The sequence below is a fragment of the Salmo salar genome, chromosome 12, assembly GCF_965601325.2.
Source record: "Salmo salar chromosome 12, fSalSal1, whole genome shotgun sequence".
Classification (NCBI taxonomy): domain Eukaryota; kingdom Metazoa; phylum Chordata; class Actinopteri; order Salmoniformes; family Salmonidae; genus Salmo; species Salmo salar.
In genome coordinates this window covers 87,501,272-87,524,100 of record NC_138302.1, presented here as the reverse complement: position 1 = coordinate 87,524,100, position 22,829 = coordinate 87,501,272, and the positions used below count along the sequence as shown (strand labels likewise).

Below are 22,829 nucleotides of genomic sequence, written 5' to 3'. Positions count from 1 at the left end.
CCCTTAACAAGGACCACTGACAGGACTCTCCCTCTCTACACCTTCCTCCCTCATCCTTCTCTTCCTCCCTCTCTCCCCTGACCCTTAACAAGGACCACTGACAGGACTCTCCCTCTCTACACCCTCCTCCCTCATCCTTCTCTTCCTCCCTCTCTCCCCTGACCCTTAACAAGGACCACTGTCAGGACTCTCCCTCTCTACACCCTCCTCCCTCATCCTTCTCTTCCTCCCTCTCTCCCCTGACCCTTAACAAGGACCACTGTCAGGACTCTCCCTCTCTACACCCTCCTCCCTCATCCTTCTCTTCCTCCCTCTCTCCCCTGACCCTTAACAAGGACCACTGTCAGGACTCTCCCTCTCTACACCTTCCTCCCTCATCCTTCTCTTCCTCCCTCTCTCCCCTGACCCTTAACAAGGACCACTGTCAGGACTCTCCTCGTCTTCTGTTTCCTCCTCCTCTCCCCTCTGGTCTCATTACTGTAGTCTGCCCTCTACTATAGACTGAGAGACTGTGGGTTAGCCTTTGGCTTTATGAACAGGAATGATGATGATTGATGAAGTACTTCTAATGCTCCTTCACTCATTCTGTCTGAAGGGTTAGCATGTAGCATACCTTCACTCATTCTGTCTGAAGGGTTAGCATGTAGCATACCTTCACTCATTCTGTCTGAAGGGTTAGCATGTAGCATACCTTCACTCATTCTGTCTGAAGGGTTAGCATGTAGCATACCTTCACTCTCATTAATGATGGTGTAGCATGTACTGTAGTATGTACTGTAGCATGTACTGTAGTATGTACTGTAGCATGTACCGTAGTATGTACTGTAGTATGTACTGTAGCATGTACTGTAGCATGTACTGTAGTATGTACTGTAGTATGTACTGTAACATGTACTCTAGCATGTACTGTAGTATGTACTGTAGTATGTACTGTAGCATGTACTGTAGCATGTACTGTAGTATATACTGTAGCATGTACTGTAGTATGACGTCCATGGGAATATGGGAATATCTCATTGCCTAAGACGTATTGCGTTGATTTTAACCATGCCTTTGTAAGCATCTCTTTGAATTAAACAACCCACTCTCTCTCTCTCTTTCTCTCCCCTCTTCCCCCCTCCCTCCCTCTGTTAGTGCTGTGACCTGGGCTACCATGCCAGTCTCCACCGTGCGTTGCGGACCTACCTGTCAGCCGAGATGAACGTGGAGGCGTCTAAACACAGTGGGCTGGAGGGCCTGGAGGGGGCAGCAGAGAGCCTGGAGCCCAACGGGGACAAGCAGAGACTGATGGAGACCTACAACAACGTCTTCTGTCCCCCCATGCGCTTCGACTTCCAGTCACACATGGGAGACACGGTACGGGGGGTTAGTAAGTGTGTGTCTGTGTGTGTGTGTGTGTGTGTGTGTGTGTGTGTGTGTGTGTGTGTGTGTGTGTGTGTGTGTGTGTGTGTGTGTGTGTGTGTCTGTGAGCTTAAATCAATTGTGTGTCTATCTATCTCTTTCTCTCGCCCTCTCTCTATCCCTCTATCTATCTCTAGCTCTCTCTGTCCCTCTATCTCTCTCTCTGTCCATCTCTATCCCTCTATCTCTCTCTCCCTCTCTCTGTCCATCTCTCTCTCTCCCTCCCTCTCAAATCAAATCAAATCAAATTTATTGGTCACATACACATGGTTAGCAGGTGTTAATGCAAGTGTAGCGAAATGTTTGTGCATCTAGTTCCGACCATGCATTAATTCTAACAAGTAATATAACCTAACAATTTCACAACAACTACCTTATACACACAAGTGTAAAGGAATGAATACGAATATGTACATAAAAATATATAAATGAGTGATGGCCAAACGGCAGAGGCAATATGCAGTAGATGGTATAGAGTACAGTATATACACAGGGGCGAAAATCTGATATCAACTTTGGAGGGGACAATTACATGAAATTTTCTCAAGAGCAATTCCTGAGGGGGACACTAAAAGTAGTGCTGTAACACATAGCCTACATTGTAATATGGTAAATGTATATTGAGGAACCAAAGAAATAAGGTGTTTGCCGTACTCCTAACTACCGGTACCCAAAACTACACAACTAATCACAACAGCAAAACCATTGCCTTTAACAAATCTTAGTAAAGTCACCAGTTTAAGTTTAGAGTGGGGGTATCCATGGCATTTTCCAATTATGTTCCTATTTTACAAGTCAAAAAAATGGAGAACCTTTCATAATGTTGCCAAACAAAGACTCAACAAACTTACCTGAGACTCCCTGTCTCTGCCAGTCTGTCCCTGCATATCTGTCCCCAACTCTGCTGTCTGTGTGCCATCTGTTGCCTGCTCTGCCTAATGACATCATTGTGAAACATTTCCATTAGAATTTCATTTCTTTCTTATGACCATTTTATCAACTAGTCTTTGAGATATTAGGCTACTAGGGTTCTTACTATGCGTTTTGGTGTATTGAAAAATACTCTGATGTCCGTCTTTTATTTTTCTGCCATTTTTCTACCTGGCTGGCTGGCTACACACACACACAGTGTGTAGGTTATTTACAGTAGGAGATGGGCTTCTATCATCTTCAATCATTCTATTTGGGCTTCGATCTAAAAGGTAGCTAGCAAATGTGAAACGGATTAAAATGACAAGAGTTGACAGCTGTATGAGTTCACCATTTACACAACATATGCTGTAACCTTTTGTAATTTTAATAGTTTGTTTCATATTGGCTGGCTTCCAACAATAGCTGAATTTGCAAAGCTAGCGAGCACCAATTCAGTTTCAGTGGTGTTTGCTATAATCTTTGCTACCCGGGTTAAATAAAGGTGAAATAAAATAAATAAATAAAAGTTCCCTTGCGACAATTTAGCTTTTGCAACGAGACCATTAAATATATTTAAGACAATGGTAGAAGAGAGTGTAGTTCTGTTCAGTTTGGATTTCAGTTTATCGCTAACCTTATCACAGGGACTTTGAAGCACTAACTTACATCATCTGCATGCTGATCTTGGAATAAATTGACGATAGCAAAGATTCCATCTTTGACGACGCCACATAAATGGAATAGGTACTAGCTAGCTTAATAGTTAATATTTGTGCGCTAGCTCTGCATATTCAGCTAGTGTGTGTGCGCGATTGACTGGATTAACCTCACGTCAGTTACGTGCATTGAGTGCCTTTCAGACAGTAGATACGACCTCTCTGTTACCTAGCAAGCTAAGGAACTGGCAGTGGATCAAACCATTGTGAGGCAAAGGGTGGGGGGGTCGCAGTCTTTTGAAACTTAAAAACTCGCTATTAAGTGTCTATAATCAGCACAATTGCTTTCATTGCGTATTATTAATATTATTTAAATTACATAGTTATGTTTCAGTGATATATTGGGGGGGGACAAATCATATTTTTCCCAGGATGGGGGGGTCGTGTGTCCCCCGGGATTTCCGCCCCTGTATATCCATATGAGATGAGTAATGTAGGGTATGAAAACATTACATGAAGTGGCATTGTTTAAAGTGGCTAGTGATACATTTAATTACATCAGATGGCAAGATGCAGTAGATGGTATAGCGTACAGTATATATATAAGAGATGAGTAATGTAGGGTAAGTAAACATTATATAATATAAAGTGGCTAGTGATAAATTGAATACATCAATTTTACCATTATTAAAGTGGGTGGAGTTGAGTCAGTATGTTGGCAGCAGCCACTCAATGTTAATGATGGCTGTTTAGCAGTCTGATGGCCTTGAGATAGAAGCTGTTTTTCAGTCTCTCAGTCCCCGCTTTGATGCACCTGAACTGACCTCGCCTTCTGGATGGTAGCGGGGTGAACAGGCAGTGACTCGGGTGGTTGTTGTCCTTGATGATCTTTTTGGCCTTCCTGTGACATCGGGTGGTGTAGGTGTCCTGGAGGGCAGGTAGTTTGCCCCCGGTGATGCGTTGTACAGACCTCACTACCCTCTGGAGAGCCTTCCGGTTATGGGCGGAGTAGCTGGCGTACCAGGCGGTGATACAGCCCGACAGGATGCTCTCGATTGTGCATCTGTAAAAGTTTGTGAGTGTTTTTGGTGACAAGCCAAATTTCTTCAGCCTCCTGAGGTTGAAGAGGCGCTGCTGCGCCTTCTTCACCACGCTGTCTGTGTGGGTGGATCATTTCAGTTTGTCCGTGATGTGTACGCCGAGGAACTTAAAACTTTCCACCTTCTCCACTACTGTCCCGTCAATGTGGATAGGGTGCTGCTCCCTCTGCTGTTTCCTGAAGTCCATGATCATCTCCTTTGTTTTGTTGACATTGAGTGAGAGGTTATTTTCCTGACACCACACTCCGAGTGCCCTCACCTCCTCCCTGTAGGCCGTCTCGTCGTTGTTGGTAATCAAGCCTACCACTGTAGTGTCGTCTGCAAACTTGATGATTGAGTTGGAGGCGTGCATGGCCACGCAGTCATGGGTGAACAGGGAGTACAGGAGAGGGCTGAGAACGCACCCTTGTGGGGACCCAGTGTTGAGGATCAGCGGGGTGGAGATGTTGTTACCTACCCTCACCACCTGGGGGCGGCCCGTCAGGAAGTCCAGGACCCAGTTGCACAGGGCGGGGTCGAGACCCAGGGTCTCGAGCTTAATGACGAGTTTGGAGGGTACTATGGTGTTAAATGCTGAGCTGTAATCGATGAACAGAATTCTTACATAGGTATTCCTCTTGTCCAGATGGGATAGGGCAGTGTGCAGTGTGATGGCGATTGCATCGTCTGTGGACCTATTGTGACGGAAAGCAAATTGGACTGGGTCTAGGGTGTCAGGTAGGGTGGAGATGATATGATCCTTGACTAGTCTCTCAAAGCACTTCATGATGACAGAAGTGATTGCTACGGGGCGGTAGTCATTTAGCTCAGTTACCTTAGCTTTCTTGGGAACAAGAACAATGGTGGCCCTCTTGAAGCATGAGGGGACAGCAGACTGGGATAAGAATTTATTGAATATGTCCGTAAACACACCAGCCAGCTGGTCTGCGCATGCTCTGAGGATGCGGCTGGGGATGCCGTCTGGGCCGGCAGCCTTGCGAGGGTTAACACGTTTAAATGTTTTACTCACGTTGGCTACAGTGAAGGAGAGCCCGCAGGTTTTGGTAGCGGGCCGTGTCAGTGGCATTGTATTGTCCTCAAAGCGAGCAAAAAAGTTGTTCAGTCTGTCTGGGAGCAAGGCATCATGGTCCGCGACGGGGCTGGTTTTTCTTTTGTAGTCCGTGATTGACTGTAGACCCTGCCACATACCTCTCGTGTCTGAGCCGTTGAATTGCGACTCCACTTTGTCTCTGTACTGACGCTTAGCTTGTTTGATTGCCTTGCGGAGGGAATAGCTACACTGTTTGTATTCGGTCATGTTTCCGGTCACCTTTCCCTGATTAAAAGCAGTGGTTCGCACGTTCAGTTTTGCGTGAATGCTGCCATCAATCCACGGTTTCTGGTTGGGGAATGTCTTAATAAACGCTGTGGGTACAACATCACCGATGCACTTGTTAATGAACTCGCACACCGAATCAGCGTATTCGTCAATGGTGTTGTTCGACGCAATGCGGAACATATCCCAGTCCACGTGATCGAAGCAATCTTGAAGCGTGGAATCCGATTGGTCGGACCAGCGTTGAACAGACCTGAGGGCGGGAGCTTCCTGTTTTAGTTTCTGTCTATAGGCTAGGAGCAACAAAATGGAGTCGTGGTCAGCTTTTCCGAAGGGAGGGCGGGGGAAGGCCTTATATGCGTCGCGGAAGTTAGAATAACAATGATCCAGGGTTTTACCAGCCCTGGTTTCACAATCGATATGCTGATAGAATTTGGGGAGCCTTGTTTTCAGATTAGCCTTGTTAAAATCCCCGGCTACAATAAATGCAGCCTCAGGATATATGTTTTCCAGTTTACATAGAGTCTATGTCCATCTCTCTATCCCTCTATATATATCTCTCCCCCTCTCCCTCCCTCTCTCCCTCCCTCTCTCTATCCCTATCTATCTATCTATCTATCTATCTATCTATCTATCTATCTATCTATCTATCTATCTATCTATCTATCTATCTATCTATCTATCTATCTATCTATCTATCTATCTATCTATCTATCTATCTATCTATCTATCTATCTATCTATCTATCTATCTCTCTCAATTCAATTCAGTTCAAGGGGCTTTATTGTCATGGGAAACATATATTAACATTGCCAAAGCAAGTGAAGTAGATAATAAACAAAAGTGAAAGAAACAATAAAAATGAACAGGAAACATTACACTCCCAGAAGTTCCAAAAGAATAAAGACATTACAAATGTCATATTATGTCTATATACAGTGTTATAACCATGTACAAATGGTTAAAGTACAAAAGGGAAAATAAATATGGGTTGTATTTTCAATGGTGTTTGTTCTTCACTGGTTGGCCTTTTCTTGTGGCAGCAGGTCATACATCTTGCTGCTGTGATGGCACACTGTGGTATTTCACCCAGTAGATATGAGAGTTTATCAAAATCGGATTTGTTTTCAAATTCTTTGTGGATCTGTGTATTCTGAGGAAATATGTGTCTCTAATATGGTCTTACATTGGGCAGGAGGTTAGGAAGTGCAGCTCAGTTTCCACCTCATTTTGTGGGCAGTGTGCACATAGCATGTCTTCTCTTGAGAGCCAGGTCTGCCTACGGCGGCCTTTCTCAATAGCAAGGCTATGCTCACTGAGTCTGTACGTAGTCAAAGCTTTCCTTAAGTTTGGGTCAGTCACAGTGGTCAGGTATTCTGCCACTATGACCTCTCTGTTTAGGGCCAAATAGCATTCTAGTTTGCTCAGTTTTTTTGTTAATTCTTTCCAATGTGTCAAGTAATTCTATTTTTGTTTTCTCATGATTTGGTTGGGTCTAATTGTGTTGTTGTCCTGGGGCTCTGTGGGGTGTGTTTGTGTTTGTGAACAGAGCCCCAGGACCAGCTTGCTTAGGGGACTCTTCTCCAGGTTCATCTCTCTGTAGGTGATGGCTTTGTTATGGAAGGTTTGGGAATCGCTTCCTTTTAGGTGGTTGTAGAATTTAACGGCTCTTTTCTGGATTTTGATAATTAGCGGGTCTCGACCTAATTCTGCTCTGCATGCATTATTTGGTGTTTTACGTTTTACACGGGGGATATTTTTGCAGAATTCTGCATGCAGAGTCTCAATTTGGTGTTTGTCCCATTTTGTGAATTATTGGTTGGTGAGCGGACTCCAGATCTCACAACCATAAAGGGCAACTGATTCAAGTATTTTTAGCCAGATCTTAATTGGTATGTTGAATTTTCAATTTCAATTGAAGGGGCTTTATTGGCATGGGAAACATATGTTAACATTTCCAAAGCAAGTGAAGTAGATAATAAACAAAAGTGAAAGAAACAATAAAAATGACCAGTAAACATTACAATCACAGAAGTTCCTGTAACGAGTGAGCTGAGAGTCGGGAAGCAAGTTCAGGGAGTGAGTGTTTTAATAAATAAACAAAACAATTAACACAAACAACACACCGACATGAAACAGAGTCAATAACACCTGAGGAAAGACCCAAGGGGAGTGACAGATAGGGAAGATACTCAAGGGGGTGATGGAGTCCAGGAAGGTGTCATGAGGTGCTGGTGGGCTTGACGATGGTGACAGGTGTGTGGGATAATCAGCAGCCTGATGACCTAGAGGCAGGAGAGGGAGTATACATGACAGTTCCAAAAGAATAAAGACATTTCAAATGTCATATTATGTATATATGCCGTGTTTTAACGATGTGCAAATGGTTAAATGGGGGTTGTATTTACAATGGTGTTTGTTGTTCTCTCTCTGTCCATCTCTCTCTCTCTCTAGATGGGGGTAGTATGTGGATCTCAGCTGTAAACATATTGTCTGTCTCTCTCTCTAGATGGGGGTAGTATGTGGATCTCAGCTGTAAACATATTGTCTGTCTCTCTCTCTAGATGGGGGTAGTATGTGGATCTCAGCTGTAAACATATTGTCTGTCTCTCTCTCTAGATGGGGGTAGTATGTGGATCTCAGCTGTAAACATATTGTCTGTGTCTCTCTCTAGATGGGGGTAGTATGTGGATCTCAGCTGTAAACATATTGTCTGTATCTCTCTCTCTAGATGGGGGTAGTATGTGGATCTCAGCTGTAAACATATTGTCTGTGTCTCTCTCTAGATGGGGGTAGTATGTGGATCTCAGCTGTAAACATATTGTCTGTATCTCTCTCTCTAGATGGGGGTAGTATGTGGATCTCAGCTGTAAACATATTGTCTGTATCTCTCTCTCTAGATGGGGGTAGTATGTGATCTCAGCTGTAAACATATTGTCTGTATCTCTCTCTCTAGATGGGGGTAGTATGTGGATCTCAGCTGTAAACATATTGTCTGTATCTCTCTCTCTAGATGGGGGTAGTATGTGGATCTCAGCTGTAAACATATTGTCTGTATCTCTCTCTCTCTAGATGGGGGTAGTATGTGGATCTCAGCTGTAAACATATTGTCTGTGTCTCTCTCTCTAGATGGGGGTAGTATGTGGATCTCAGCTGTAAACATATTGTCTGTGTCTCTCTATCTAGATGGGGGTAGTATGTGGATCTCAGCTGTAAACATATTGTCTGTCTCTCTCTCTAGATGGGGGTAGTATGTAGATCTCAGCTGTAAACATATTGTCTGTATCTCTCTCTCTCTAGATGGGGGTAGTATGTGGATCTCAGCTGTAAACATATTGTCTGTGTCTCTCTCTAGATGGGGGTAGTATGTGGATCTCAGCTTTAAACATATTGTCTGTATCTCTCTCTCTAGATGGGGGTAGTTTGTGGATCTCAGCTGTAAACATATTGTCTGTGTGTCTCTCTCTCTCTCTAGATGGGGGTAGTATGTGGATCTCAGCTGTAAACATATTGTCTGTATCTCTCTCTCTAGATGGGGGTAGTATGTGGATCTCAGCTGTAAACATATTGTCTGTGTCTCTCTCTAGATGGGGGTAGTATGTGGATCTCAGCTGTAAACATATTGTCTGTGTCTCTCTCTCTAGATGGGGGTAGTATGTGGATCTCAGCTGTAAACATATTGTCTGTGTGTCTCTCTCTCTCTAGATGGGGGTAGTATGTGGATCTCAGCTGTAAACATATTGTCTGTCTCTCTCTCTAGATGGGGGTAGTATGTGGATCTCAGCTGTAAACATATTGTCTGTGTCTCTCTCTAGATGGGGGTAGTATGTGGATCTCAGCTGTAAACATATTGTCTGTGTCTCTCTCTCTAGATGGGGGTAGTATGTGGATCTCAGCTGTAAACATATTGTCTGTCTCTCTCTCTCAGATGGGGGTAGTATGTGGATCTCAGCTGTAAACATATTGTCTGTATCTCTCTCTCTCTAGATGGTGGTAGTATGTGGATCTCAGCTGTAAACATATTGTCTGTCCCCCGTGGGGGGGGGCTCGCTGCTGCTGGCTCCCAGATGGGGGTAGTATGTGGATCTCAGCTGTAAACATATTGTCTGTATCTCTCTCTCTAGATGGGGGTAGTATGTGGATCTCAGCTGTAAACATATTGTCTGTATCTCTCTCTCTAGATGGGGGTAGTATGTGGATCTCAGCTGTAAACATATTGTCTGTATCTCTCTCTCTAGATGGGGGTAGTATGTGGATCTCAGCTGTAAACATATTGTCTGTCCCCCAGTGGGGGGGGCCGCTGCTGCTGCTCTCCCAGATGGGGGTAGTATGTGGATCTCAGCTGTAAACATATTGTCTGTGTCTCTCTCTCTAGATGGGGGTAGTATGTGGATCTCAGCTGTAAACATATTGTCTGTATCTCTCTCTCTAGATGGGGGTAGTATGTGGATCTCAGCTGTAAACATATTGTCTGTCTCTCTCTCTCTAGATGGGGGTAGTATGTGGATCTCAGCTGTAAACATATTGTCTGTGTCTCTCTCTAGATGGGGGTAGTATGTGCCCAGCAGCCGTTAGAAGGGGAGTTACTCCAGAGGTGTCAGCAGCTGCAGTCCCGTCTCTCCACCCTCAAGATTGAGAATGAGGAGGTGAGACCTGCACTCCTCTCACCTCATCACTCCAACATTTAATCCCCTCACCCCCATTTCTCACCTCAACACTCCAACATTTAACCCCCTCACCCCCCATCTCTCACCTCCTCACTCCAACATCTAACCCCCTCACCCTCACCGCATCATTCCAACATTTAACCTCCTCACCCCCATCTCTCACCTCATCACTCCAACATTTACACCCCTCACCCCCCATCTCTCACCTCATCACTCCAACATCTAACCCCCTCACCCTCACCGCATCATTCCAACATTTAACCTCCTCACCCCCATCTCTCACCTCATCACTCCAACATTTAACCCCATCACCCCAATCTCTCATGTCCTCACTCCAACATTTAACCCCCTCATCCCCATCTCTCACCTCATCACTCCAATATTTAACCCCTCACCCCTATCTCTCACGTCCTCACTCCAACATTTAACCCCCTCACCCTCAATCTCTCATCTCATCACTCCAAAATCTAACTCCCTCACCCCCCATCTCTCACCTCATCACACCAACATTTAACCCCCTCACCCCCCATCTCTCACCTCATCACTCCAACATTTAACCCCCTCACCCCCCATCTCTCACCTCATCACTCCATCATTTAACCCCCTCATCTCTCACCTCATCACTCCAACATTTAACCCCCTCACCCCCCATTTCTCACCTCATCACTCCAACATTTAATCCCCTCACCCCCCTGACAGTTGTTAGTCATCTATGTCTGCCCACTCACACATATTACACCCACAATTGATTTCACCCACTGCTGTTGACAGAGTTTGACACCATCATTCTATCTCTCTCTCTCGCTCGCTCTCTCTCTCACCCCCCTCTCCCCTCTCTCTCTCGCTCAACCCCCTCTCTCCTCCTCTCCCCCTCTCCCCCTCCCTTTCTCCTCCCCTCCCTCTCTTTCTCTCCCCCCTCTCTCTATTTTTCTCCCCCCTCTCTCTCTCTCTCTCTCTCTCTCTCTAGGTGAAGAAGACTATGGAGGCCACTCTGTCAACCATCCAGGACATGGTCACCGTGGAGGACTATGAGGTCAGCGAGTGTTTCCACCACAGCAACTCCATGGAGTCGGTCAAGTCCACCATGAGCCAATCATTCCTCAGCAAACCCAGCCTGGCCAAGAGACGGGCCAATCAACAGGAAACGGAGCAGTTCTACTTCACGGTGAGGACCAATCACAGAGCAGAGATGTGTTATGGGGACACATTCAGGAAGGGTCAGTGAGGACCAATCACAGAGCAGAGATGTGTTATGGGGACACATTCAGGAAGGGTCAGTGAGGACCAATCACAGAGCAGAGATGTGTTATGGGGACACATTCAGGAAGAGTCAGTGAGGACCAATCACAGAGCAGAGATGTGTTATGGTGACACACACACATCCGCTCCCTAAGGCGGGGTCAGTGATGTCATGATGATACACACTCAATCATTGTGCACAGTAGCTAACTTCTCTCTGTCTCTGTATGTTGTAGAAACTGAAGGAGTTTCTGGAGGGGCGGAACCTGATCACCAAACTGGAGGCCAAACATGACTTGATCCAGAAGACCCTGGGAGAGAGTGAGTCACACACAGTCACATACACAGTCCACTGCATGTTTGTAACTGAGGATGTCACTGGGAGGTGTAGGCCGGAGCAGGCCCCAGAGAGGCCCCAGAGACACAGGAAGGGCCACACTGGGGAGCAGGATGGGCAGTGGGGGATAGGATGTGTGTGTTGCACTGCAGGCCCATCTGTGGATGTAACTGTAGGTTGGGGAGGGAGATCCTCTGGGATGTGTGTAGCGAGAGCCACACAGGACAATCACTGAGAAGTGTGTGCATGTAAGCGTTTGTGTTAGCGTGTGTGTTAGCGTGTGTGTTAATGTGTGTTTGTGTATTTCAGGGGAAGTCTGTCACAGTTTGTGTCCAGCTGTGGCCCTTTCCTTCTGTCTCCTGTTCCTGCTATAACTAACTGTCTCTCTTTCTCTCTCTCTCTCTCTCTCTGTCTGTGCTCTCTCTCCCTCCCTCCTATTCTCTCTGCGCTCTCTCTCTCCCCTCCCCCTCTTCCTGTGTCTTCCCTGCTTTAGGTCAGAAGACTGACTGTTGCCTTGCCAGGTAGGTGTGGTAAACAAACACACACACGTACCATTAGAAGATTCAATAGTAGGCTCTAAGGTCTGTTTGACTGCTACAAGGGTGTGTTTATGGGTACATACTCATTCTAATATTGCTGTGTGTGTGTGTGTGTGTGTGTGTGTGTGTGTGTGTGTGTGTGTGTGTGGTTTGTGTGCATGAGTTCACATAGATCATTTCCAGAGTTGTGTATAAATAGTATCTCTCTCTGGAGGTGTAATGACAGAGCAATGCTTTTCTTTCTTTCTGTCTTTCTGTCTTTCTTTCTTTCTCTCTGGTGTCTCTCTCCCTCCCCTTCTCTCTCTCTTTCCCTCTCTTCCTCCTCTCCAGTGACAGGAGGAACTCTGCACTACGGAATCAGGTAATTTCTCTCTCCATTCAGAGTGTGGTTTCCTATGTGTACGTCTCTCTCTCTCTCTCTCTCTCTCTCTCTCTCTCTCTCTCTCTCTCTCTCTCTCTCTCTCTCTCTCTCTCTCTCTGTGTGGTTTAACCTTTTACCTGGAGAAACTGTCCACTGCTCTGTAGTGTTATGCTCCAGCCCCGTCTTTCTTATGCTAGGTCTACAGACTACACTATCTGAAACAGGTCTATTATACCATGTGGTGAGTGTAGCTAGCGCCCCTAGTGGGAGCCTTGTTATGATCCTCTGCTGTCACACCTCTGTCCAGAGATCCAACAGCAGGCAGCTTCTGAACAGCGTACAACCGCACTGATACACACAGACATGTAACACACACACACACACACACACACACACACACACACACACACACACACACACACACACACACACACAGACAACACACAGACACCACACAGAGAACGTTTCCCAGATTCCCTGCCCTCGTCAGACAGTGATCTGTGGAAAACATAAACAAAGGGAATAGGGAAAAAGTTGTCTCCTAGCAACAGCTGGCTTCTGTATTCCCGCGCTTCCCCCTCCGATGTCTTTTCTTCCTTGATGTGTGTGTGGTTCAAGCAGGTCTGAATCCTTTTCTATGTGCTGTGTGCCGAATTGGATATGTGACTCTTGTATCCGTGTGTAAATAATGTTCTCCCTGTCTGAACTCTGTCTCAACACTGGCTACTGTACATACTGCTCTCCATCCCTCTCTCCCCTCCTCCTCCCCGCTGTCCTACAGAGGGAAATGGTCAGGGAATGCTCTCCATCCCTCTCTCCCCTCCTCCTCGCCGCTGTCCTACAGAGGGAAATGGTCAGGGAATGCTCTCCATCCCTCTCTCCCCTCCTCCTCCCCGCTGTCCTACAGAGGGAAATGGTCAGGGAATGCTCTCCATCCCTCTCTCCCCTCCTCCTCCCCGCTGTCCTACAGAGGGAAATGGTCAGGGAATCCTCTCTTCTCCCTCTCCATCCCCCTTTCCCCTCCCCCCTACTGGTTACCTGGGCCGTGTATTCTATGCTCCTCTAATCCTCCTCTTCTCTCCTCCTCTCTCAGGAGGCTGGCCAGGTCATCCCTCTGATGGTGGAGAGCTGTATCCGCTTCATCAGTCGCCATGGTGAGGCCGCCCTGTCTCTGTTTCCTGGGCTAAGGATTGGCTGTGTCTCTGCCTGTGTGGATGGATTTTCTTGTTGTTGGCTTTGCAGAGGCAAAATAATTTTTTGAATAGAATAATCTTAAGTATGGTGAATTTGCAATATAAATGATTGAAACACAACAGAAGAATGAAGGGCCTGTGTCTGTCTGTTGTCTAGAAGATCAGTAACACCCCCCTCTCTCTCTCTCTCTCTCTCTCTCTCTCGCTCTCTCGCTCTCTCTCGCTCTCGCCCCCTCTCGCTCTCGCCCCCTCTTCTCTCTCTCTACCCCCTTCTCTCTCTCTACCCCCTTCTATCTCTCTACCCCCTTCTATCTCTCTCTACCCCCTTCTCTCTCTCTACCCCCTTCTCTCTCTCTACCCCCTTCTCTCTCTCTACCCCCTTCTCTCTCTCTACCCCCTTCTCTCTCTCTACCCCCCTCTCTCTCTCTACCCCCTTCTCTCTCTCTCTACCCCCTTCTCTCTCTCTACCCCCTTCTATCTCTCTCTACCCCCTTCTCTCTCTCTACCCCCCTCTCTCTCTCTACCCCCTTCTCTCTCTCTCTACCCCCTTCTCTCTCTCTACCCCCTTCTCTCTCTCTCTCTCTACCCCCTTCTCTCTCTCTACCCCCTTCTCTCTCTCTACCCCCTTCTCTCTCTCTACCCCCTTCTATCTCTCTCTACCCCCTTCTCTCTCTCTACCCCCTTCTCTCTCTCTACCCCCCTCTCTCTCTCTACCCCCTTCTCTCTCTCTCTACCCCCTTCTCTCTCTCTCTCTCTCTACCCCCTTCTCTCTCTCTCTCTCTCTCTCTCTCTCTCTCTCTCTCTCTCTCTCTCGCTCTCTCTCTCGCTCTACCCCCTTCTCACTCTCTCTACCCCCTTCTCTCTCTCTCTCTCTCTCTTCTCTCTCTCTCTCTCTCTCTCTCTCGCTCTACCCCCTTCTCTCTCTCTCTTCTCTCTCTCTCTCTCTCTCTCTCTCTCTCTCTCGCTCTCTCTCTCGCTCTACCCCCTTCTCTCTCTCTCTACCCCCTTCTCTCTCTCTCTACCCCCTTCTCTCTCTCTCTTCTCTCTCTCTCTCTCTCTCTCTCTCTCTCTCTCTCTCTCTCTCGCTCTCTCTCTCGCTCTACCCCCTTCTCTCTCTCTCTACCCCCTTCTCTCTCTCTCTCTCTACCCCCTTCTCTCTCTCTCTACCCCCTTCTCTCTCTCTACCCCCTTCTCTCTCTCTCTACCCCCTTCTCTCTCTCTCTACCCCCTTCTCTCTCTCTACCCCCTTCTCTCTCTCTCTCTCTCTCTTCTCTCTCTCTCTCTCTCGCTCTCTCTCTCGCTCTACCCCCTTCTCTCTCTCTCTACCCTCTTCTCTCTCTCTCTACCCTCTTCTCTCTCTCTCTACCCCCCTCTCTCTCTCGCTCTCTCTCTCTCTACCCCCTTCCCTCTCTCTCTACCCTCTTCTCTCTCTCTCTACCCCCTTCTCTCTCTCTCTACCCCCTTCTCTCTCTCTACCCCCTTCTCTCTCTCTCTCTCTCTACCCCCTTCTCTCTCTCGCTCTCTCTCTCGCTCTACCCCCTTCTCTCTCTCTCTACCCCCTTCTCTCTCTCGCTCTCTCTCTCGCTCTACCCCCTTCTCTCTCTCTCTACCCCCTTCTCTCTCTCTCTCTCTCTACCCCCTTCTCTCTCTCTACCTCTCTCTCTCTCTCTCTACCCCCTTCTCTCTCTACCCCCTTCTCTCTCTCTACCCCCTTCTCTCTCTCTACCCCCTTCTCTCTCTCTCTACCCCCTTCTCTCTCTCTACCCCCTTCTCTCTCTCTCTCTCTCTTCTCTCTCTCTCTCTCTCTCTCTCGCTCTCTCTCTCGCTCTACCCCCTTCTCTCTCTCTCTACCCTCTTCTCTCTCTCTCTACCCTCTTCTCTCTCTCTCTACCCCCTCTCTCTCTCGCTCTCTCTCTCTCTACCCCCTTCTCTCTCTCTCTACCCTCTTCTCTCTCTCTACCCCCTTCTCTCTCTCTCTCTCTCTACCCCCTTCTCTCTCTCTACCTCTCTCTCTCTCTCTCTACCCCCTTCTCTCTCTCTCTACCCCCTTCTCTTCTCTCTCTTCCCCCTTCTCTCTCTCTACCCCCTTCTCTCTCTCTACCCCCTTCTCTCTCTCTACCCCCTTCTCTCTCTCTCTCTCTCTACCCCCTTCTCTCTCTCGCTCTCTCTCTCGCTCTACCCCCTTCTCTCTCTCTCTACCCCCTTCTCTCTCTCGCTCTCTCTCTCTCTCTACCCCCTTCTCTCTCTCTACCCCCTTCTCTCTCTCGCTCTCTCTCTCGCTCTACCCCCTTCTCTCTCTCTCTACCCCCTTCTCTCTCTCGCTCTCTCTACCTCCTTCTCTCTCACTCTCTCTACCTCTCTCTCTCTCTCTCTACCCCCTTCTCTCTCTCTCTACCCCCTTCTCTCTCTCTCTACCCCCTTCTCTCTCTCTCTACCCCCTTCTCTCGCTCTCTCTCTCTCTCGCTCTCTCTCGCTCTCGCCCCCTCTTCTCTCTCTCTCGCCCCCTCTTCTCTCTCTCGCCCCCTCTTCTCTCTCTCTCTCTCTCTCTCTCGCTCTCTCTCTCGCTCTCGCCCCCTCTTCTCTCTCTCTCTCTACCTCTCTCTCTCTACCCCCTTCTCTCTCTCTCTACCCCCTTCTCTCTCTCTCTACCCCCCTCTCTCTCTCGCTCTCTCTCTCTCGCCCCCTTTTCTCTCTCTCTCTCTCTCGCTCCCTCTTCTCTCTCCCGCCCCCTCTTCTCTCTCTCGCCCCCTCTTCTCTCTCTACCCCCTTCTCTCTCTCTCTACCCCCTTCTCTCTCTCTCTACCCCCTTCTCTCTCTCTCTACCCCCCTCTCTCTCTCGCTCTCTCTCTCTCTCTCTCTCGCCCCCTTTTCTCTCTCTCTCTCTCTCTCTCTCTCTCTCTCTCTCTCTCTCTCTCGCCCCCTCTTCTCTCTCTCTCGCCCCCTCTTCTCTCTCTCTCGCCCCCTCTTCTCTCTCTCTCGCCCCCTCTTCTCTCTCGCCCCCTCTTCTCTCTCTCGCCCCCTCTTCTCTCTCTCGCCCCCTCTTCTCTCTCTACCCCCTTCTCTCTCTCTCTACCCCCTTCTCTCTCTCTCTACCCCCTTCTCTCTCTCTCTACCCCCTTCTCTCTCTCTCTACCCCCTTCTCTCTCTCTACCCCCTTCTCTCTCTCTCTACCCCCTTCTCTCTCTCTCTACCCCCTTCTCTCTCTCGCTCTCTCTACCTCTCTCTCTCTCTCTCTACCCCCTTCTCTCTCTCTCTACCTCTCTCTCTCTCTACCCCTTCTCTCTCTATCTACCCCCTTCTCTCTCTCTCTACCCCCTTCTCTCTACCCCCTTCTCTCTCTCTCCCCCTCTCTCTCTCTCCCCCTGTCTCTCTCTCGATCGCTTCACCCTCTGTCTGCAGGTCTGCACCATGAGGGCATCTTCAGAGTGTCTGGCTCTCAGGTGGAGGTCAATGACATCAAGAACGCCTTTGAGAGAGGTAAGACTACACTACCCAGAAAGCCCAGCACCTGCCATAGCATAAACAGAAAGACCTGCTTATCTCACACAATATTCCTTTACCCCCCCATATCATTCTGCTTCTTTCTTCCCCCACCCGATCTTTCTCTCTTTCATATTCTCTCTGTCTTTCTTCCCCCACCCCATCTGTAGGTGAGGACCCGTTGGCAGGAGATCAGAATGATCATGACATGGACTCCATCGCTGGCGTTCTAAAGCTCTACTTCAGAGGACTGGACCACGCCCTCTTCCCCAAGGAAGTCTTCCATGACATCATATCCTGTGTCTGTGAGTCTCCGCCAGAGCCACGCCTTTTACATTATCTTACTATATACTGTCCAGAGTGGTGTGTGTGTGTGTGTGTGTTAATGTGTGTTTGTGTATTTCAGGGGAAGTCTGTCACAGTTTGTGTCCAGCTGTGGCCCTTTCCTTCTGTCTCCTGTTCCTGCTATAACTAACTGTCTCTCTTTCTCTCTCTCTCTCTCTATCCCTCATATTCTCCCTGCTCTTTCTCTCTCTCTCTCCCTGCGCTCTCTCTCTTTTTCTCTCTCTCGCTCTCTCTTTCTCCCTCTCTCATATTCTCTCTCACTCTCTCTTTCTCCCGCCCTCATATTCTCCCTGCACTCTCTCTCTTTCTCTCTCTCTCTTTCTCCCTCTCTCATATTCTCTCTCTCTTTCTCCCTCCCTCCCTCCCTCATATTCTCTCTCTTTCTCCCTCCCTCATATTGTCTCTGTGTGTGTGTGTGTGTATTGTGCGATGTGTGTGTGTGTGTTAACCCTTTGTGTGTGTGTACTGTTTCAGCAATGGAGAACCTGCAGGAGAGGGCTGTCCACATCAGGAAGGTTCTGCTGACTCTGCCCAGCAACACTCTCATCATCATGAGATACCTGTTCGCCTTCCTCAACCAGTGAGTAACACTGTACTAACGCTACTACAACGCTACTTGAACATTACTACAGCTCCATCTGAACCAGTGAGTAACACTGTACTAACGCTACTACAACGCTACTTGAACATTACTACAGCTCCATCTGAACCAGTGAGTAACACTGTACTAACGCTACTACAACGCTACTTGAACATTACTACAGCTCCATCTGAACCAGTGAGTAACACTGTACTAACGCTACTACAACGCTACTTGAACATTACTACAGCTCCATCTGAACCAGTGAGTAACACTGTACTAACGCTACTACAACGCTACTTGAACATTACTACAGCTCCATCTGAACCAGTGAGTAACACTGTACTAACGCTACTACAACGCTACTTGAACATTACTACAGCTCCATCTGAACCAGTGAGTAACACTGTACTAACGCTACTACAACGCTGCTTGAACATTACTACAGCTCCATCTGAACCAGTGAGTAACACTGTACTAACGCTACTACAACGCTACTTGAACATTACTACAGCTCCATCTGAACCAGTGAGTAACACTGTACTAACGCTACTACAACGCTGCTTGAACATTACTACAGCTCCATCTGAACCAGTGAGTAACACTGTACTAACGCTACTACAACGCTACTTGAACATTACTACAGCTCCATCTGAACCAGTGAGTAACACTGTACTAACGCTACTACAACGCTACTTGAACATTACTACAGCTCCATCTGAACCAGTGAGTAACACTGTACTAACGCTACTACAACGCTGCTTGAACATTACTACAGCTCCATCTGAACCAGTGAGTAACACTGTACTAACGCTACTACAACGCTACTTGAACATTACTACAGCTCCATCTGAACCAGTGAGTAACACTGTACTAACGCTACTACAACGCTGCTTGAACATTACTACAGCTCCATCTGAACCAGTGAGTAACACTGTACTAACGCTACTACAACGCTACTTGAACATTACTACAGCTCCATCTGAACCAGTGAGTAACACTGTACTAACGCTACTACAACGCTACTTGAACATTACTACAGCTCCATCTGAACCAGTGAGTAACACTGTACTAACGCTACTACAACACTACTTGAACATTACTACAGCTCCATCTGAACCAGTGAGTAACACTGTACTAACGCTACTACAACGCTACTTGAACATTACTACAGCTCCATCTGAACCAGTGAGTAACACTGTACTAACGCTACTACAACACTACTTAAACATTACTACAGCTCCATCTGAACCAGTGAGTAACACTGTACTAACGCTACTACAACGCTACTTGAACATTACTACAGCTCCATCTGAACCAGTGAGTAACACTGTACTAACGCTACTACAACGCTACTTGAACATTACTACAGCTCCATCTGAACCAGTGAGTAACACTGTACTAACGCTACTACAACGCTACTTGAACATTACTACAGCTCCATCTGAACCAGTGAGTAACACTGTACTAACGCTACTACAACGCTACTTGAACATTACTACAGCTCCATCTGAACCAGTGAGTAACACTGTACTAACGCTACTACAACGCTACTTGAACATTACTACAGCTCCATCTGAACCAGTGAGTAACACTGTACTAACGCTACTACAACGCTACTTGAACATTACTACAGCTCCATCTGAACCAGTGAGTAACACTAGTGGTGATCCCACCGCTGACTGCAGTTCCAGCCACTGACTTAGCCACTGGTTACATAAACCCAGTCAAAACTTCTCCTTCCTCCCTCCATGGTTTCTCCAGCCAGTGGTGTGTGTGTGTGTGTGTGTGTGTGTGTGTGTGTGTGTGTGTGTGTGTGTGTGTGTGTGTGTGTGTGTGTGTGTGTGTGTGTGTGTGTGTGTGTGTGTGTGTGTGTGTGTGTGTGTGTGTGTGTGTGTGTTTTCCCAGGCTGGTATGAATGGCTGCTCTATGTCTGTCCGTCCTTACAGTTCTCCCCTGGGTCCTAAAGGACACCAGACGTGCCAGAATCACCCTTTACTAATGCTACTACTACTACTACTACAACACACACATACACACACACACACACACACACACACACACACACACACACACACACACACACACACACACACACACACACACACACACACACACACACACACACACAGACCAAGCTACAGACTTGACTTCTAATGCTCCTACCACCACACAGACACACCTCACATAGGCCAGATCTAATTGAGTCTTAGCTTTGATGACTGAACCCTCCACTCTGTGGGGACGAAGGTTTAGAGAGAGAGAGAGAGAGAGAGAGAGAGAGAGACAGAGAGAGAGGGAGAGAGAGGGAGAGAGAGAGAGAGAGAGAGGAGTGTAACTTGAGAGGTAGGTTTCAGTGTTCCCGAGAGACCACATCATAAATCCAGTTTGGAGCTGGTCCATTTGTTCCAAGTGATTTAACATGACCCCCAACACACCTAACCCTATCTATCCCCCAGGTCCCATCCTCTGCTCTCTCTGTCACATACCTCCATAACTCACACACACCATGACAGGGGATGTCTCAGAGGTCTGAGGTTGTGGTCAAACTGTCTACCTTTGTCCCCGGGAGTGAACTCATTCACGCAATAAATGATGGTGGAAACTCCCTTTAAAGCACCAATCAAATGCATTCTTTATTAAGGGGTGTGGAATAGAAAGACAAGCAGGCTAAAGAGGTTATGAGCTGCCTGAGAGCTTTATAGATGAACCATTGTGTGTGTGTGTGTGTGTGTGTGTGTGTGTGTGTGTGTGTGTGTGTGTGTGTGTGTGTGTGTGTGTGTGTGTGTGTGTGTGTGTGTGTGTTTGCGCGTGTTCAGGTTTAACCCTTCCCAATAACCTCCTGTCCTCTCTCCCCAGCCTGTCCCAGTACAGTGACCTCCTGTCCTCTCTCCCCAGCCTGTCCCAGTACAGTGACCTCCTGTCCTCTCTCCCCAGCCTGTCCCAGTACAGTGACCTCCTGTCCTCTCTCCCCAGCCTGTCCCAGTACAGTGACCTCCTGTCCCTCTCTCCCCAGCCTGTCCCGGTACAGTGACCTCCTGTCCTCTCTCCCCAGCCTGTCCCAGTACAGTGACCTCCTGTCCTCTCTCCCCAGCCTGTCCCGGTACAGTGACCTCCTGTCCTCTCTCCCCAGCCTGTCCCAGTACAGTGACCTCCTGTCCTCTCTCCCCCAGCCTGTCCCGGTACAGTGACCTCCTGTCCTCTCTCCCCAGCCTGTCCCGGTACAGTGACCTCCCTGTCCTCTCTCCCCAGCCTGTCCCGGTACAGTGACCTCCTGTCCTCTCTCCCCAGCCTGTCCCAGTACAGTGACTTCCTGTCCTCTCTCCCCAGCCTGTCCCGGTACAGTGACCTCCTGTCCTCTCTCCCCAGCCTGTCCCGGTACAGTGAGGACAACATGATGGATCCCAATAACCTCCTGTCCTCTCTCCCCAGCCTGTCCCAGTACAGTGACCTCCTGTCCTCTCTCCCCAGCCTGTCCCAGTACAGTGACCTCCTGTCCTCTCTCCCCAGCCTGTCCCAGTACAGTGACCTCCTGTCCTCTCTCCCCAGCCTGTCCCAGTACAGTGAGGACAACATGATGGATCCCTATAACCTGCTGTCCTCTCTCCCCAGCCTGTCCCGGTACAGTGAGGACAACATGATGGATCCCTATAACCTGCTGTCCTCTCTCCCCAGCCTGTCCCAGTACAGTGAGGACAACATGATGGATCCCTATAACCTGCAGTCCTCTCTCCCCAGCCTGTCCCAGTACAGTGACCTCCTGTCCTCTCTCCCCAGCCTGTCCCAGTACAGTGACCTCCTGTCCTCTCTCCCCAGCCTGTCCCAGTACAGTGACCTCCTGTCCTCTCTCCCCAGCCTGTCCCAGTACAGTGACCTCCTGTCCTCTCTCCCCAGCCTGTCCCGGTACAGTGAGGACAACATGATGGATCCCTATAACCTGCTGTCCTCTCTCCCCAGCCTGTCCCAGTACAGTGAGGACAACATGATGGATCCCTATAACCTGCTGTCCTCTCTCCCCAGCCTGTCCCGGTACAGTGAGGACAACATGATGGATCCCTATAACCTGCTGTCCTCTCTCCCCAGCCTGTTCCAGTACAGTGAGGACAACATGATGGATCCCTATAACCTGCTGTCCTCTCTCCCCAGCCTGTCCCGGTACAGTGAGGACAACATGATGGATCCCTATAACCTGGCCATCTGTTTTGGTCCCACTCTGATGTCAGTCCCAGAGAGCTGTGACCAGGTGTCCTGCCAGGCCCACGTTAACGAGCTCATCAAGACCATCATCATCCACCCCGACGGGGTCTTCCCCCGGACCAGGGGGACCTGCAGGGGCCTGTCTACACCTGCCCAGGGGTCACCGACGAGTACTGGTGAGTGGTGAGGCAGAGAGGTGTCCCTATACATATATATTATCAGTGGGGTAAACATCAGAGACCCTGGGGGGAGGATTTATGGATCTGTTCTGGTCCAGGTCAACGGGGCCAGGAGGACCAGCTTACACACAGAGAACTGATCTAAGGCCCAAGACACGCACACACACACACACACACACACACACCAACAAGCACACACACACACCCCAACAAGCACACACACACACACCAACAAGCACACACACACACACACACACCAACAGTTAGAATGTCAGATGTTTATAACAAGACAGGAGGCAGACAGTTAGAATGTCAGATGTTTATAACA

General features: G+C 48.3%; 1 protein-coding gene across 1 annotated transcript in view; it reads left to right on the top strand.

The window, feature by feature from the left end:
* The window catches only part of LOC106565713 (SLIT-ROBO Rho GTPase-activating protein 2), a 213,665-nt gene that overhangs the window by 152,465 nt on the left and 38,371 nt on the right, over positions 1–22,829 (top strand). The window contains 12 exon segments of the mRNA XM_082959388.1: positions 1,135–1,356; positions 9,929–10,030; positions 11,019–11,216; positions 11,527–11,611; positions 12,121–12,148; positions 12,497–12,527; positions 13,621–13,681; positions 17,120–17,197; positions 17,371–17,505; positions 18,020–18,125; positions 22,272–22,446; positions 22,449–22,498. Coding sequence (XP_082815514.1) covers positions 1,135–1,356; positions 9,929–10,030; positions 11,019–11,216; positions 11,527–11,611; positions 12,121–12,148; positions 12,497–12,527; positions 13,621–13,681; positions 17,120–17,197; positions 17,371–17,505; positions 18,020–18,125; positions 22,272–22,446; positions 22,449–22,498 — 1,271 coding nt within the window.